At 40.7% G+C, this 17062-nt stretch overlaps 1 protein-coding gene across 1 annotated transcript; it reads left to right on the forward strand.

Moving 5' to 3' along the window:
• Positions 1–538: 538 nt before the first annotated feature.
• On the forward strand, positions 539–16718 carry LOC113226560 (dynein regulatory complex protein 9-like). Its single transcript, XM_026459229.1, has 9 exons — positions 539–809; positions 3770–3834; positions 4503–4573; positions 7991–8162; positions 10609–10755; positions 12065–12170; positions 13421–13615; positions 15060–15191; positions 16432–16718. Exons 1-9 carry the CDS (start codon positions 657–659, stop codon positions 16642–16644), a joined length of 1254 nt encoding a protein of 417 aa, XP_026315014.1. The 5' UTR covers positions 539–656; the 3' UTR covers positions 16645–16718.
• The last annotated feature ends 344 nt before the right edge of the window (positions 16719–17062 follow it).

The following is a 17062-nucleotide window of genomic DNA, read 5'->3' on the forward strand; positions in this document are numbered from 1 at the left end:
ACGGTATGCAAGAAGACGTCGGTTCGAATCCGACCGGATCGAAGGAATTTTTTCTGAGTGTTCGATCTTTGTATTAATAATTATAAAAAATATATATAATATATTATATTATATATATATATATATATATATATATATATTATCATCATCATCATCATTATACGTGGTTTAATAGGCAGTATGGTCTCTGACCTTCGCCTGTTCCTAACGGAACGAAGGGGAAAAAATCTGTGCTTTAAAAAAAGCGAGGGAGTGAAAAAATTTAGAAATTGCGAGGAAAAAATTTGGAAAAGTTGTAAAACTTAATTTTTTACACAAATAAATTTTTATATTAAAAGCATGTATTGGGTTTTGAGTTTCTTCATTAGTTGGTGTATGTTTGATATCTGTTGGCTCTATAGCCAATCATAAAATAAATAAAGGTAATAAGGCGATTGTAATTTTCTAAAGTTGTTATGTCAGATAATGCGACCACCTGGATTTATTATATTATCACAAATCGGAATACTGTCACAAAGTAATAGATACATTTTCTGAAGCCTTATTAACATGATTTTGTAATTTAGTTATATAGAATACTTGAACCTTTTTATTTTTACGTCAAATTACACACAATTCAATTTTAAAGTTGTTAAAGTCGAAATTTAACAACAATTATGCCGAAACAGACCAGGTATAGAAGCGCGTCAGACAATTTTTACAGCCCCAGTGAAGGTATGATTCAAACTGAGTTTTTAACTAAGCCCGATAAAGATTCAAATACAAGTAATCAACCATCGTCGTGGACTCAGTCTGACTTTCATAGTGAGGTAATTTTTTCTGCCCTATAAAAGTATTATTGCAATTTTTAATTGGTTCCTTTGAGTACACAATAATCATGCTGAAGCATTCTATTTACTTTGTTAAATATTAACAATTATGACGGTCCAAAATAGGCGCCTTGACGTCGAGTTGCGGACACCAACCCGTTACACCAAGTACCAAGTACTGACGTTCCAAGTAATATAAGCACGGTTCTAAGGCAAAATATAGCAAGGGTGGCATTGATGTAGTCTTGAGCCGGTTAAACCACTATTTCAACCAATTGGTTGTCAGAAATTAACGAGCTTGTTATTACCTATGGTGGCACTTTACATTCACGTGGCGATTTGTATTTGCCGTATCTAGTATATTTGGCAAACATTCGGCATGTGTTGATATGTAAGTGTGTTGTGTGTTTGCCTATTCGACAAATACAGTTGGTTTCTCGATGCACGTCGAAGGGGTCAAATAGGCAATTTGGCAAGTAACACTAGATATGAGCGCCGATAATAGACTAAGACGAAAAAGTGTCGTTGGCGGCGGCGCGGCGCGAGCGCTACCATGTAACGAATTTGTGTAACGTTTGTTTTTACAAAAACCGTTATACAAATACTTTTTCAAATGAAAAAATAAAATAACGTATTTTATAATATTCTTTATTGCACCAAACAAATAAACAGAAACAAAAAAAAATAACATAAGGTGAGCAAAGGTGGACTTATCTCTAAAAGAGATCTCTTCCAGCCAACCCAAGGCAGTGAGAGCAAAGGTTTTAAGCGGGGAACGGCGTGCAAAAGAGATAACAAAATATGATAATCTACATGTATAAAATATGCATATATAAAATTACCGTTAAATAATTAAAATAGTATATAAATAAATAGACTACATAACGTATAATACATTGTATCAATAAACTTACACATATACAAATATGATGATTATTAAGAGAGTTCAGCAAGAAAGTGCGCTGTCAACCTTTTCTTGAAGGAAGCAATTGACGGACTAGACTGAATATGGGAAGGGAGTCTGTTCCACAGCTGCGCTGCACGAGAGGAAAAGGAGTTGTAAAAGAAATTTGTTTTACAACTAGGACGAACGAGCATCTTAGTGATGCACGGACGCCTTGAGCGGCTAGGAGGGGGAAGCAGTTGCAACCGGGAACGTAGGTAGGAAGGGGAATTTGGGTCATGAAGTATATTGAAAAGGGTGGACAGGATATGCACATCACGGCGAAGGCGGATTGGGAGCCATTTTAACCGAGCACATATATTTTCTATAGTACCTAATCAAATTTTTATAAGTTCGATCAGGCGTTTCGATCGTACCCACGCAACCGCTCGTATTGTGTATGCGTAGTGAAAATGGAGAGCGTAAATTAAAATATTCGTTTCTGCATCGACTTCCGCATTGATCGATGCTAATATTCATTACGGATATTCGCCTTTTAAATAAATTCCAGTAGTTACGCTTAAGCAAGGCAGAATGATTGATTTTATGCGATTAGATTTTTTTTGTATAAATGACACCAAATCATAAAAATGCTAAATTATTAAAAAGTTCTCCATATACACTGGACAGCAAATAAACCGGGCCACCTGCTAACTTTGAACTCTCATATTATAACGATCATCTGCTGCTGATGTAGCCCTAGGTCTGCCCGTACCTGGGCGGCGATTGAATGCTCCAGTCTCTAGGTATCGTTTATAAACTCGTTGCACCGAAGATCTGCTGATTCGAAGTCTTCGAGCGACCTCACGTTACCCAATACCTGCCTGAAGGAGCGCTGCAGCTTGAGCTGCTTCCTGAGGTGTCGTATCCATTATTGATCGAAAAAAGTAGCAAAAATACACGCGTCTGAGCCAACGATACACAAATACTAAAGAAATGAAAATAAATATCCAACTACCCTCACTATAGAAAAACGATCCCAAAACGCGAATTTATTCAAAACATAGCAAATCGTTAGCATTGTGTTTGTTACTTAATTACAGTGTGAGTTGACGGTACTTAAGATTAAATTTATACTCATTTTAATCGTCATGAACGCACTTTCTGTATGTATAAATTGATAGTTGCAAGTTTCATACTTTTTGAGAAAATCGAATTAGAGTTCAAAGTTAGCAGGTGGCCCGGTTTATTTGCTGTCCAGTGTAGATACAATCTTAGAATAATAACGCAGATACAATAAGTTCCTTTTCTTTGTTGCCCGTGGTACAACCAGTTGAACTACTAGTAGTACAACCAGTTGAACTACTAGTAGTTACCTACGCGGGCAATAATAATCTCCCGTGTTACTACCGACAGGCCTAGTAGTATCACGGGTAATTGTTTTTTTCCGTGGTACTACCACTAATAATATGGGCAAATAATACTTTCCCGTATTACTACTACCAAGATAAGAAGCGTTTTATTAATTTCATAAAACAAACGAACCAAAAGCCAAACAATACAATAAAAATGCATTTTAACTAGCAAATACAAATCAACTTTAATTCTTATTCAACCTTAGAACTAAGTCCAAACTTATGGTACCACGATTTCGTTTAACTAAGGTAAACGATTACTTTAAGGGGAACTGTAAACGTTTTTACAATAAGATTCCTTAGCACATATTAAGATTATAATTTCTTAAGTGTAAAAACTACATTAAATATATTCTAATTAAAAAGTCATATTACAAAATTGAAGACTGTACAGTTTTCATGACCTTTTTTTAAATAATAAAACCAGCATTCGCATCAGCATCTGCTCATTTTCAGTTCAAAAATGAGCACCAGCATCTGCATCAGCTGATGTATAAAAGACCTGCATCAGCAACAACCTTGGTACGAAGTGCCCAAGTGAGCGCACCCCGGCCTAAATTCTCTTCTTAGAAGAGACTTGTACTCAATAGTGGGATGTCTTAATGGGTTAAGATTTGTTCCTGAGATCTTATAACTAAAATTATGTTACAATATCATTTCAGTTTCGTCCAACCTCAACTTCCATTATAACAACAGAAGTGGAGATCACACAAACTTTTCCTCTTGAGTAAGAATATACCTAATAGCCTAGCCCTAACCATAAACTACAATATACAGGGTATAATCGTTAAGTGTGCCCAGTCGTCAAGTGGGTGTGAAATGGGTCCTAAAGGTTTAGCAACTCGTAACGCCGCTGGTGTTGCAGGCGTTTACAGGCAACAGATACAGGGTTACCTATTTGTAAAATACTTAACAACTTCGCTGGACTATTACTAACATCATAAACAACAACTTTTGTTCCACGACTTTTTACAACACAATTAATTTACCAAAAATAAACTTTTACGCTTTTGTTGTACAGTCAAGAGCACATCATGCTTGACACTTTGGACCGTTCTTATCGTAAGCGGCATAGAGTTGGATTTAAGTCTTAAGTGTCAAGCTTGACGTGCTCTTGTCCCTGCCCATCTAACACTTTTTAGATCTATATTTGGTAGTAACTTATATAGCTACGCGTGGTTTCTTTTGTCACCACGTTGAATTATCAGCATTTAGAGCGCCCAATCTAAATATTTATATTCTTGTATGAAAGTAAAATTTGATGAATTGTTAAGTCTTTGAACAATAGTTGTAATACGGTCCTGCGAGTTTTTAGTATTTTATAAATACCCTGTCTACGTCTACACCGTGACTGGGCCATGGAGCTAAGATTATCTAGTGATTTTTATTTTTCAGAATATCGTACCTCCATTCTGCCTTATTTGCTACTGTATTGGAAGATACACTCATAAAGTTGTCTATTCTTGGTAAGCATACAAAATTATTTATAGTAGAAAATTTATAGTCTGTAAACGCTAGTAAACAGTAAGTAGTGATAAGTATTTTAACAGTTTATTTCAGTAGATACGTTGCTGTATCTGCTGCCGTCCACTAACTAAAACCCGGCTAAGTGATAAAATAATTTTTTGAGGTGTCATAAAAAGATCATAACCTAGTTCTATAATATTGAAATTGTTTAAAGATATTTCAGCTATGCACCGTTAGGGTAGGTTCCGATAAGACCCAAGGAGCTAATGGCCGAAGCCGCCATTGTCCAAGCCTGGACCATATAGTCCAGTGCTGGACCAGAGGACGCCGACGAAGGAGCCATTCGATTCCGGGGGGCTCTGACGCAAATTTGCGACGCGACGATGCCCCGAGCAAAGCGCCGTCCTCCGCGTCGAGAGGTATTCTGGTGGACACAGCAAATTGGCGATCTCAGGGTCGCCTGCACTGCTGCGCGGCGAGAGTTCGCCAGGTACCGGAGATTGCGGGTCCGGGACGAAGAGACGGAAGACATGCTGCACGGCCTCTACACCGGGACCCGAAAGTCTCTGCACCTGGCCATCAGCGCGGCAAAAACCAGCGGCCACCGGGAGATGTTTGAGTCCTTCGACAGGGATCCGTGGGGTCGCCCGTACCGTGCTGCTAGGAATAAACTTCGCGCACAGGCGCCCCCGCTCACGGAGACCCTGCAACCCCAGCTGTTGGAGGGCTTTGGGTTGAAGGGTTTGTTTCCGGACAGGCCTGATCACGTTCCTCCAACAATGGTGGGTTCTCATTCTGAGGTCGAGGCTGAGGAGGAGGTTCCTCCCATAACGTCAGTGGAGGTTAGCCGTGCCGCGCTTAGGCTCCGAGTCAAGCGCACTTCTCCAGGGCCTGATGGAGGGCCGGGTCGAGTCTTGGCCTCGGTACTGGACGAGTTGGGGGCCCATCTAACCGGGCTACTTGACTTGTGTTTCGCGTCGGATCGATTCCCGACCTGTTGGAAGGAGGGAAAACTGGTTCTCCTCAAGAAGGATGGGCGCCCCGCAGTGTCCGTCTGCCTACCGCCCCATTGTGCTGCTGAACGATGTGGTAAAGCTCTTTGAGCATATAGTTGTTTCGGCGCGATTATGCTTTGACGCGATTATGCGCGTCAAAGCGCTCTCGGATGAAACTGTGACGTCTGGTGGCGTATTGTTGGCAGTGTCTCTAGACATTGCCAACGCGTTCAATATGCTGCCTTTCGGGTGTATCTCAGAGGCACTTCGGTATCACCGAGTGCCTCATTATTTAAAAAGAATCATCGGGGCCTACCTGAGCGACGGACCCATCCTATACCTGGGGCGGGATGGCGTTATTCGCCGTAGGATCATACGGTGCGGTGTTCCATAGGGAACGGTCTTAGGGTCGCTCCTGTGGTACATCGGATATGACTGGGTCCCGTTCCTTCCGGGTTCCTTCCGGGGTGTTTTGCTACGCGGACAACACCCTGGTCACAGCCCGAGGGGAGAACTTTGAGGTGGCGGCGGCACATGTTGCAGCGGGTGTTCGGCAGGTCGTTGGGTGGATCAAAATGCTGGGCCTGAGGGTGGCCCTTGAGAAAACCGAGGCTCTGTGTTTGCACGGACCTCGGAGGGGGCCGCCTGCGGGTGCCAGCATTGACATCGGGGGGATGTCCGTTGTGGTGAAGCCTCAGATGAAGTATCTGGCACTTTACCTCGACGGTACGTGGAACTTCCGGGAGCATTTTCGACGATTGGCTCCCAAGCTAATCGGGACTGCATCTGCTATCGGGAGACTCTTACCTAATCTGGGCGGTCCGAATGTGATCTGCCGACGGTTATATTCCGGCGTGGAAAGGTTCATGGCGCATTGGTGTGGGTCGGAGCTCTGACCGGCCCGAATAAGCATACCACACCGTGTCGTACGAAGCGGCGTGTGTGCTCGCTGGTGCGCCTCTCTGGGACCTCGATGCTAGGGTCCTTGCGGGGATGTATAGGCGATGCGCAAACGCACGAGCCCAGGAAGAAGGACCGACCCCCGGGGAGGTCATGAGGTGGAGGAGATACGCCCAACGGAAAGTGCTGGCGCAATGGCGAAGTCGGTTGGAGGAGCTGAGCGCGGGCGAGCGGACTGTGGCGGCTGTTCGTTCAGTCCTCAAAGAATGGGTAAGCAGGTACCACGGTTCGCTCACTTACCGGTTGGTACAGATCCTGTCGGGGTATGGTAGCTTCGGCAAGTATCTGTGCCACATAGTCGGTAGAGAACCATTGCCGGCATGTCACCACTGCTCTTGCAGTGAGGACACTGCCGACCATGCGCTCGCAGAGTACCAAGCGTGGGCGTAACAACGCCCTTCCCTCGCTGCAGTGGTGGGAAATGAGCTCTCGCTGCCGGCCGTGATCAAGGCCATGGTCGCCGACGTGGCGTCATGGGAGGCGATGGCCTCATTCTGCGAGGAAGTGATGGCGCAGAAGGAGGCCGCGGAGCGTAGTCGACAGGACGATCCACTCTCGCCTCCGATTCGCAGTAGGAGAACGGGGCGAAGAAGGCGGGCTTATGCCCACCTGCTTCCGCCCCCGTAGGGGTCCTCGGGCGTCAGGATTGGGGAATCCTGCCGCTCGAACATAAAGGAACGACGGTAGCTGGCTGTCAAGTGTTCCAAGCAGTCCCCTGCGACTAGGAGAACAGGGTGAACTACTCCCACTCTGGACTCTGGGAAGGTCCGTGCAAAAGGACGGCACCGGTGGGTTCGCGGAAGAAGCGTCTCGGCATTCCCGCTACAAGGTGCGTGGAGGAACACCCCCGGAGTTTTAGTGGGTAGGCCTCTCTTTTTAGAGAGGAGAGTCCCACATAACCTCGCGCCTCCCCCGGCCGTGCGGTATGCGTAACGCATTTCTCCGGGTAAAAAAAAAGGTTCCGATAAGTCGAACACTTTTAATTGTTTTTAAAAAACTATTTGGTGCTCTATTTTTTTCTATTTAAAACGGATATTTGACCATTTGTCACTTCGCCACGTTTTATTTAGTGGACGGCAGAATTCTGTTCTCCTGGAGTCATCCCTTGGTCGGGTTTCTACAAGTCTCAAGTTTTTTTTATGTTACCAAGTGATGGGTGTGCCTGGTGGTAACCGACACGCCTGTCCATAAAAGTCGCAATGCCACACAAAGCTTTATATTGCATAGGTTTGAGGGGCACTGCCATTGCGCCCGGCACCCAGAGTAGTTGACTAGTCCCATCCGCTTGGCGGCAGAAATAGGTAAGGTGACAGTACTTCCTCGGACGAACTCTTTCACAAGGAGCTGTAACGATAAACCGTATTCTTTATACCATATATACAATTGTTGTTTGTCTTTATTAGTAGACTACGTTCTTAACAGAATAGTATAACATAACGTAATTAAATTTGCTTAACCTAGTGGACTCCGGTACACAGATCCTAATAAATAACCTAAAGCAAAGCATGGATGAGAAATGGGCAAAGAAGTTCGGAGTAGAACCGGGACCGATTAAAAAAGACGAGTTATCAGGGGTTACTTATAAAAACTTACATTTCGAGGAGTTCAAACTTGATAAGTTGGATAAGGACAGGTATGGATTAATGTCAGACATTTTTATTAATTAGTGCTTGCATCGTAATAAATGTTACAGAAAACCTGTTATAATAATATGTACGATCTTAGTCATAGACATAGATGGCTTGTGTAGTATCGCTACATATCTAGTTGGGTCGACAAAAGCTGAAACTTTCTTAATTTACTTGATAGAAATCAACTTGACACTTTCAAAAAGTTTAGAATTATATTTTAAAGCATTCTTAAACCTAATAGTTGCCATGGACCTGTGCTAAATGTGTCAGTGGCGCCCAACGTAGCATTGGCTGGATGGTGATCACAGGGACCACCAGCAGCTGTAGCAAGACTCGTTAGGCAAGCGTGGATAGTCTTCGGCCCAGAGAGGGAGCGGTACCGAGTATTTATATCACTAGGCGCCAGGTGACTTTCCCGTCAATCGTACGACGTGTTCTAATGAAAAATATAAAATCATTTTTACACTGTTTATATATACTAAACATCAATTACTTTACATGAGCACTCAAAGGAGTATCATTACACCATGTTAGGGAGCACTTATATTTAACACTTAATATAGGTACACTTTTGACATGGGTTTCTTTTAACCCAGAAATTAGAAAGTTATTATTTGGTGAAAGTTATAAAAGATTTCATCACATTACACGGCAGGTACAAGGTTATAGCCGGAGCTTTACATGGAGTCCGTGGATTTGACTGAGTTACTACACAAAAAACCTGTAAACAATAATATTCACAGCATGAGTTAAATTGGAATTTGTAGACACTTGATAGTACGGTTTATAACACAAGGGAAAACTTACTACTCCACGTGGGTTTACAGAACGTAACCTCCGATCACGTTATATTGGCTGTAAATAATAATGGCTTGTTTAGAGTCCGTTGAAAAGAAATATTTAAACTAGGAAAAGCTACTTTGAACAGCAAACCACACTCACCAAAGTCTTCAGACAATCTTAGAGAGGTTGGAATTGAATGACCATTTCGATTTGGTGGATAAGTACTGAAAAGGAGCGATATGATCTACGACAGAATATCTACGATACGGTTACAGGGTAGCTAAGAAGAAAACTCACCTTATTTTGGTATTTCTCCTACATAAAGTAAAGATTTTGCTTGATATCCCGACCTCCACGGAAGCCGGCACGAGAAAAAAGAAATTCCTCCACGAAAAACCGAGGTTCAAGCGCGTTCCGAAAAATAAACTAAACCTACCATTGTATCGAGAGGGATACTAAAGTTGTATCAAAATTCCTTTTTTTTAATCATAGGTTTTTACGAAGAAGATTAAATTAAATCATGTGTAATATCTAAAGGCTCGGCCAGTGTAAGCTTTAGACACCTATCGTCGCCTTGCTTTCTCAAACTCGTATCAGCACAAAGTTATTGAAATGCAAAAAATGGATTTAAGTATACACAAATTTTGCAGGCTGATTTCAAATCAAATTTCCTTCATATTCACACACTGGATTTTACCTATTCTTAAAGTAATGCATCCAAATTAACGCCCTTGATAAGAAATTAAAAATAAAAACTTTCTAGTTTTGCCATCTCCTGAACAATCACTATTTTTAAAATACGAGTTTGAGAAAGTAAGGCATCGCTATATCGCGTGGTGTGCGGTGCACACTTGCGCCGAGTTCACTGTACGCCGAGTAAACGAAGTAAACGGGCTATTGCTTCCCAAAATAATTTATAATTGCAATAGGCTAACGCCGACGCTGAGTTCGACTCCGTCTCATTTCGATGTGCCAGTGGCGGATTTGCAGTCCTGGTCGCCCTAGGCCCCAGGCCATGTAGTCAGTACCAGCCGCACCTTCCTCAGCACTCATATACCTACCGGTATACATATCTATATTTTAATAAAGTGATTTAGGATGGTTATTGTTACATATATGCTGCGGTGCGGCCCGTCATAATATGCGTGAGCCTTTAAAATATTGATTCTTTCTTGTTATCATAGTGAACTTTCTGTCACGATTGACCGCCAGGCCATCGCCAGGCAATAAAATCTGGCCCCCGTAGGCCCGCACCTAGGGTGGCCTTAGGGCAAATCCGCCACTGCTGTGTGCCTAGTTCCCACTTGTGCCCTATAAATTGGGACTCTGCAATAACCAGCATCGGCGCGATGGCTGCTTCAATGTACCCATTATCCATGAATTGCCTGCCTACTTGTTGGTTTGTTCGCTCATTCTTTTTTAATAAAATGGATTATGGAGTTCTTAGATTTTGGCGATTGTTCAACTCAGGAAAAAATACCTACTTTTTAGGATTGCGTATGTTTGTTCAAACAAGTCAACGTTTCGGGCCCTTACAGGTACCTTGGTCACGGATGAATGAGATGGTAGTCAGTCTACCAAAATAATAATAAATATACACGATTTAGATCCGATTAAATTAATATCTTTATTAATACATTAAATGTTATCTTTAACATGTGCTAGGGCGTTCTTTGCTGAAGTTATTGGTTCGACGTATTTGGATTTAGCACTACGATTGAACTTTTCTAAGCTCAAGAGATACATCTTGGGAATGCAGCAGGTTATGAATTTCTACGAAGTAATCCTTGAAGAGGAACTCAAGAATAGATCGTAAGTTAAACCCGCTTTAGTTCCCGTGTAAAGTTACGTTGTTTGTAGAAATTGGTGTAGCCCAAGCAGCACTCTTGGTCTCTACCAAGATCTATCTCTCCATACGAACTATGCACACTTGGTAGAGCTCCATATGAATATTACCATTTTACTACCTTAACATAAAAAAATACACCATAATTTGTTTAAAGTAACCTCAAAATTGTAGGTGCTCATAAACGGTTCCTAAGTTTCATATAAATTAGGTGCATCATAGGAAGCCTTTTCTCATGTATTATTTGCCCAAATAATACGTGTACTACAGGTGTACCCTATTACTAATATATTGCTTTGGTTCGCCATTTATATTTATAAATTTCTCAATTTTTATCTCTTTACATGAATAATTACAATATATACCAAATATTATACTTAAGCATAATAATAAATAATACTTTAGAATAATGTGCCTATAATCGGAGTTTACAAAATCATGGATTGGCCTTCATAAAACGATGTATAAGTCACCTAATAGATTAAAAGTACACCACCTATAAGCTATCTTAACGTGTTCCTGAAATTAATCTTGAGAAAATGACAAGAGCAAGTACTCTATCTATAAACTGTCTAAAATCATACTAAAAACTTAGCCCTTTTACACTAAAGATAATCTCTATAAACTCCTGAAGGAGGAACAACTTACCTACTCTTAAGTTAGATAATCAAATATAACTTTTAGATATCTATAAAACCGTAATGAGACTAAGGTGTGCTACTTGGAACCCAAAGTTTCGTATATTACCTACATTGTCAAAAAATAAAGACTTGATGGATGTACTATTAGGTGAAATCAGAGTATTGGCCAATTATTCTTTATGGAAAGACCAATTTTAAATTAGCATGGTAGAGCACATGATGCATTTACGCCGGCCCTTATACCGCCTTTATTTTTGGGGTGATATCTTGCACTTGACTTGATTTACTGCGCCATTGCACTAAAGAGCGAGGCGAAGGCTCTTAACCCTTAACCTTTATAATCGCTTCATCACATCAGCCTAATATAGACCACTATTAGATATGGGCCTCTCCAAAGTTGGAAAATTTGCTATATAATGGCCAGTCACGCTAGGCTGACGATTTGGGAAGTCAAGCTGTATATAATCTATAATTACATTAGCATCTTAATTTAATCCATCCCATGTCGCTTGAATCTATCATCATGCCGCAGAAGGGTGAAGTGATAATTGGTAGAAAAGATATGGTCAAAAGTCAGGATCATGAAAAGTCGAATATCCACAACAAATGGGTTATAATAATAATTTCTTTTTAGGATTATCAAAGAACTCCGCAAACAACTACGCCAACAGCGTGTGCAGAACAAAACATTGATTTACGATGCAATGGTTAAACAAGATACTTTAGAGAAGAAGATCGAAGTAAGAAGGAACTGTAGTTGTTAAAGTTTTGGTTTTTTGGTGTCATTATCATCATCAACCCATTTGTACGTTCTACTGCTGTGCACGGATCTCCACTTAGGCAAGGGTTTAGTCCGCCGTGCGCCAAATGCGGTTTAGGAACTTCACACGTTTTCCAAGGATTGTGAACCTTCTTCGACGCGCAGGTTTCATCGCGATGCTTTCCTTCACTGAAAAGCTTATGATAAATTTCAAATTAAATTTTGGCACATACATTCCCCAGACACTCAGAGGTGCGAACCCGGATTCAAACCCACGTCCACTGCTTGAGAGGCTGTAGGTCAAACTATTAAGCTGCTACACCTAGTAGAATGTTACCACATTCGTGGTCAAATTCGAAAACTATTCAACTAAGAAGTCGGCTTAAGGCCGCTGATGAGGAATATCCAATAAATAATTGTAGTAGCAGTAGAGCTCCTTGTAAAAGAGTCCTTCCAAACCGGAACGCAGTAATGCTCACATTACTGCTTGACGGCAGAAATAGGTAAGTTGGCAGCACTTCCCTGGACGAACTCTTTCACAAGGAGCTCTACTGCTACTAATCTTGATTATGGAATATGATTATTAAATAGAAACGATATGCTGAACAATTCTGAATTTGAGGACCTCTTTTTAAAAACAAACACAACAATAAATGTGTCTATTATTTGATGTCATTTTTAAACACCGAGCGACCGCTTCAATTCTATAATGATGGCGCGTGTGATGACCCGAGGTGTACAACTCTAATGCACCGCGCGATTATACGAATGTGTGCGTCCGTACACGGCGCGTAGCGGGCATGCTTACATATAAGCCGCGCTGCCACGTTTGTATGGAGTTATCATACTTGTCTTATCATGCTGTGACATAATAGTGCAGGCACTGTTATTTTACGCTAGTAACAACAGTTAGATGGCGTTACGTAATCAAGGGGATGTAGGTAAACAGGTTTTGGACTCAAGTTAGCTAGACAAAGCAATTTCATTCAGATTTTTGGATGGGTCTTATCAAATTATTAGTGAGGTGCGATTCAAGGATTGTCTATCTTTCTGCTTTAGAATTCAATGGCGGCAACCGGTGATGCGGTCAGCATGGCCAAGTTCTGGGCCACAATAATATAAGTGTGTAATTATAAGTGCATCGATACAATAACAAGAAGAAGACCAAGCGGATTTTACGGTTCAGTGTCATCTATCACCAATTACTCATAGCAACTTAATGTTCCACAGGATGCCGAGATAACAGCGGAAACGAGTGCTCGACAAGTGGGATATTGGGAGGGCGCGCGCCGAGAGCAAAATCTGGAGAAGATACGCCAAACGGAAGAATATTACGAGGACAACATCGCTTTGTTCAAGGATAAACAAGAGCAAGAACAGCGAGTGCATGCAGAGATCGAAACTTTTGTTACTATTGCGACTAGGGTATTTTTCATTACATGACAGTTTTTAACTTGGCAATCCTCATCGTGTACTGGAAAAACTTCTGCCTTCTGTCCGGTGGCCAATCTTAACTTTATTGCTCTCTCTATTTTCACGATTACAAAAGTAGTTCGTTCGGGCTGGCTTGACTCGTTTGTGTTTTTGTGTTACCCTGCCGTCTCCACGTGTGTTGTTCAGGAACCTTTTCTCAAACAGTGGAATTTAGGAGTATTATGTAATTTGAACTAAAAAAATCATAGGCGGAATAAATTTCATAGATTTCTCATAGATGGCGCTACTGCAAAATAGTCGTTAAAACCCTACAACAAAGATCAACACAGGACAACAAGCACATAAAAATAATCGTAAGGAGCGCTGGTTCGTTCCGTGATTTAGTTGACATAGCGTCTGGCACGGTTTGCTGGAAGTCGTCTGTTGGAATTCGGCCAGATCGAAGAAATTTTTATTAGTGGTCGATCTTTGTATTAATAATTATAACTAACTAGTGGAGTATTTTCACAAAAAATAGTTGAACATCATGTTGGTGAAACATCCTCACATTCAATAAAAACTTGAAAAGAAATTCATTTCATTAGTTAGGGCTCTGTGCCGCCCCCATTGCTGTGCCGCCCGGGGCCATTGCCTCCTCTGCACCTCGCTACGCCATTGATTCTGTCGCGATTCATTAAAATAATTCAATTTACTTAATTAATGTCCTCTTTGACATGTTTGGGTCCTAGTGCTCCTACTAGTGGGAGCATATACCTAAGTAGGTAATTATAATTCATTTCTGTAGCACTGTTTGAGGTTAATTCGATATCAGTATAACTTGATTAGTTAAGACAGGTCGGCTCTTGGTGGACTAATTTGCTTCGAGGTATAAATGCTTTTGTCGGCGATTGTCCGATATTAGCGAATAGACAAATTTAACATACTTTGATATTCAATCAAATATTAGTTGTATATTGTATCGAAAAATTTGCGTAGTTTTATAATCTCTTGTGTAAAGTTTTTGAGCTCACACAAACTCAACCTTTTTGGTAACTCCAATATCATAAAAATTGACAAACCCATTGACTTACAAATAAATGGACGACGGGTCTAATACAAAAACCACGAAAAAATTTCCCAAGTCAACCTATTCGAAATTTAAATTGTAATGTCATCGCAGTATCGCGCTGTCAGTGGAACAAATTAAGACTAAAGCGGAGTTTGGCGCTCTGTATACGATTTTAGCGCCTTACAAGTGCGGACACTTTTTAGCGCGGACCCGACGTCCATATAATTGTAAGTCAATGGACAAACCACATTTCTTGGTATTGTTTTGTAGATCGTGTCTGTCTTCTGAGGTTATTGAATTCGATTAGTCTATTCAAAATTAAGTGCGATTGTGTTGACAATATGCGACTAATGATAAAAAGATAAAATTACCGTCGATTTTGTTCAGGATATAATGGACCAAGTTGAGTTCTGGATGGCAAAATATGAAAAAGACGTGGAACAAATCGATTTGAAGCTTCAAATCAAGAGGAATTATTACCTTGGCATGGTAGACAAGAGGGAGGCTATGGAACAGACGGTACATGCTTTCTAATCCATCCCATTGCACCATATTAGATTATTATTAGTCAAGACAAGATGGCTGATAAACATTACTCTTTTACTCGTATATTTTCTCAAAATCAAAGATACCTGCTCCCAAAATGAACGCTAATACTGTTCATATTTCGAGTTATTAGGTTTTCGCGATTGTTACACATAGAAAATGAAACTATTTTTCCGGATTTAAATCGTGTATATTTGTTTTTTCAAACAAAACGACGCTTTGCAGTTCCCATGGTCACGGTTGACTGTCAACCGTCAGACGTTTCCTACTGTTCATATTGCTCAGATTATCTTAAGTTGTGCGCGCCACTAAGAATTTTGAATATTAATGGTTGCCATAGCAATGAATTAGTGCCGAGGCTCTAGAGATGAGATTAACACTCCTCCTCAAATTAAAAGTAAACATTTATTTAATGTGCTACAAAGGCTCAGTTACGAATTTCAGCAAATTTGTTACTTACCCATACAAAGTAACTTGCGTAACGATACAAACAGCATACTAAACAGTTTCAATATAAAAACAACATCAACTATTTTAACTTTCTAAAGCCATTGTACATCTATATGTACACAATAGGTATGTGAAGTGATTCAGACCCAGAAAATATTGTTCCTATGATCATGTAAACGCACAATGTATATAAAATATTGCACTTAAATTTAGCGCTATATATTCCTTATGACCATAAGGTAGGTCTCTAGAAAAGTACCTATGTTTTTCATACAAAACTTATAGCATGCTTGCTTTAACTTGTATATTTAGTACATTTTAATGTACTTTTAACGTTTAGCGCTGTTCCCATTGTAGTCGCTATTTCTGATTATATCTACTCGATGTAATAATGGGTACACGGCGTAAAATCTGCCTTTCGCGCAGATTTTCACGAGTCTTCAGTTTTGCGTTGCGGAGAGACTTGCGTGCATGCGCGGCGCCTGCATTTGTTTTGATTGTAGTGGACGCGTGGACGCTGCTGCTCTCTGTGGCCAATGATGCTGTCCTCCGCAAACGTTCCCTGTTGCTTGCATGGAAATATCAAGTTTTGCTAGATATCAAACTCATGCAACGTAAAGAAATCCAACGTAGAACAAGCGGCCGGCGCAAGCGAAAAACGCAAGTGACAGACTCGTGAACATAATGGTGGCCATAACAATGACGGGAACAGTGCTGAGGCTCTAGAGGTGCACTCAACACATATAACGTTGTATTTCTGCAGATTGAAGAACGTAACAATAAAATGGAAGCGTGGGTTCAGGTAAAATCCAACCGCAAATCAGAGGGAGAATACATGCAGAAGATAATACAGTCCGCAATCATTGTTCAGGCTTGGTGGAGAGGTTTATTAGTGCGGAAGCGGTTGGGACCATATAGACCGTCAAAGAAGAGGATGTCAATAACATTAGACAAACTTGCTAAGAAGCGGATATAATACTTACATTTTGTTAGCTGTATATTTATATTTCCCTTTTACAATAAATTGCGAATAATAAAATCTTAGAGATCCTAGAAATGCTGCTTATTGATATTTTAATGGCGTCCAAAAATGAACCGATATTGTTGTTTCTTTAAATGTTCATAATCGACTTCAAAATTCGGATCATTTTTGTAACCTTACCTTAGACTATGGAATTATTTTTTCCATCCTCTTCTTCTTTTAATATCGAAATAATCGATGATTTCGTCAATGTCAGGTAAAAATGATTATGTACAGTAGTTTTGTAAATATAATATAATAATTATAGCGGACGACGCCATTTGCAAGGCCGGTACCTCCCAACTTCGATCCTCAAAGTATGTAACAAATATTCTGACCCTAGTTTGACAGTAATTAGTTTCTGTTTAACATC

This window comes from Hyposmocoma kahamanoa, unplaced genomic scaffold (genome assembly GCF_003589595.1).
Source record: "Hyposmocoma kahamanoa isolate Upper Pololo Valley unplaced genomic scaffold, ASM358959v1 192, whole genome shotgun sequence".
Taxonomy (NCBI): domain Eukaryota; kingdom Metazoa; phylum Arthropoda; class Insecta; order Lepidoptera; family Cosmopterigidae; genus Hyposmocoma; species Hyposmocoma kahamanoa.

Bases quoted from the DNA above. Each gene is read 5' to 3' on its own strand.
- LOC113226560 (XM_026459229.1), top strand. From the start codon at position 657: ATGCCGAAACAGACCAGGTATAGAAGCGCGTCAGACAATTTTTACAGC. The intron at 8,163-10,608 runs GTATGGATTAAT...AACATGTGCTAG, and splicing joins GATAAGTTGGATAAGGACAG to GGCGTTCTTTGCTGAAGTTA. The intron at 10,756-12,064 runs GTAAGTTAAACC...ATTTCTTTTTAG, and splicing joins GAGGAACTCAAGAATAGATC to GATTATCAAAGAACTCCGCA.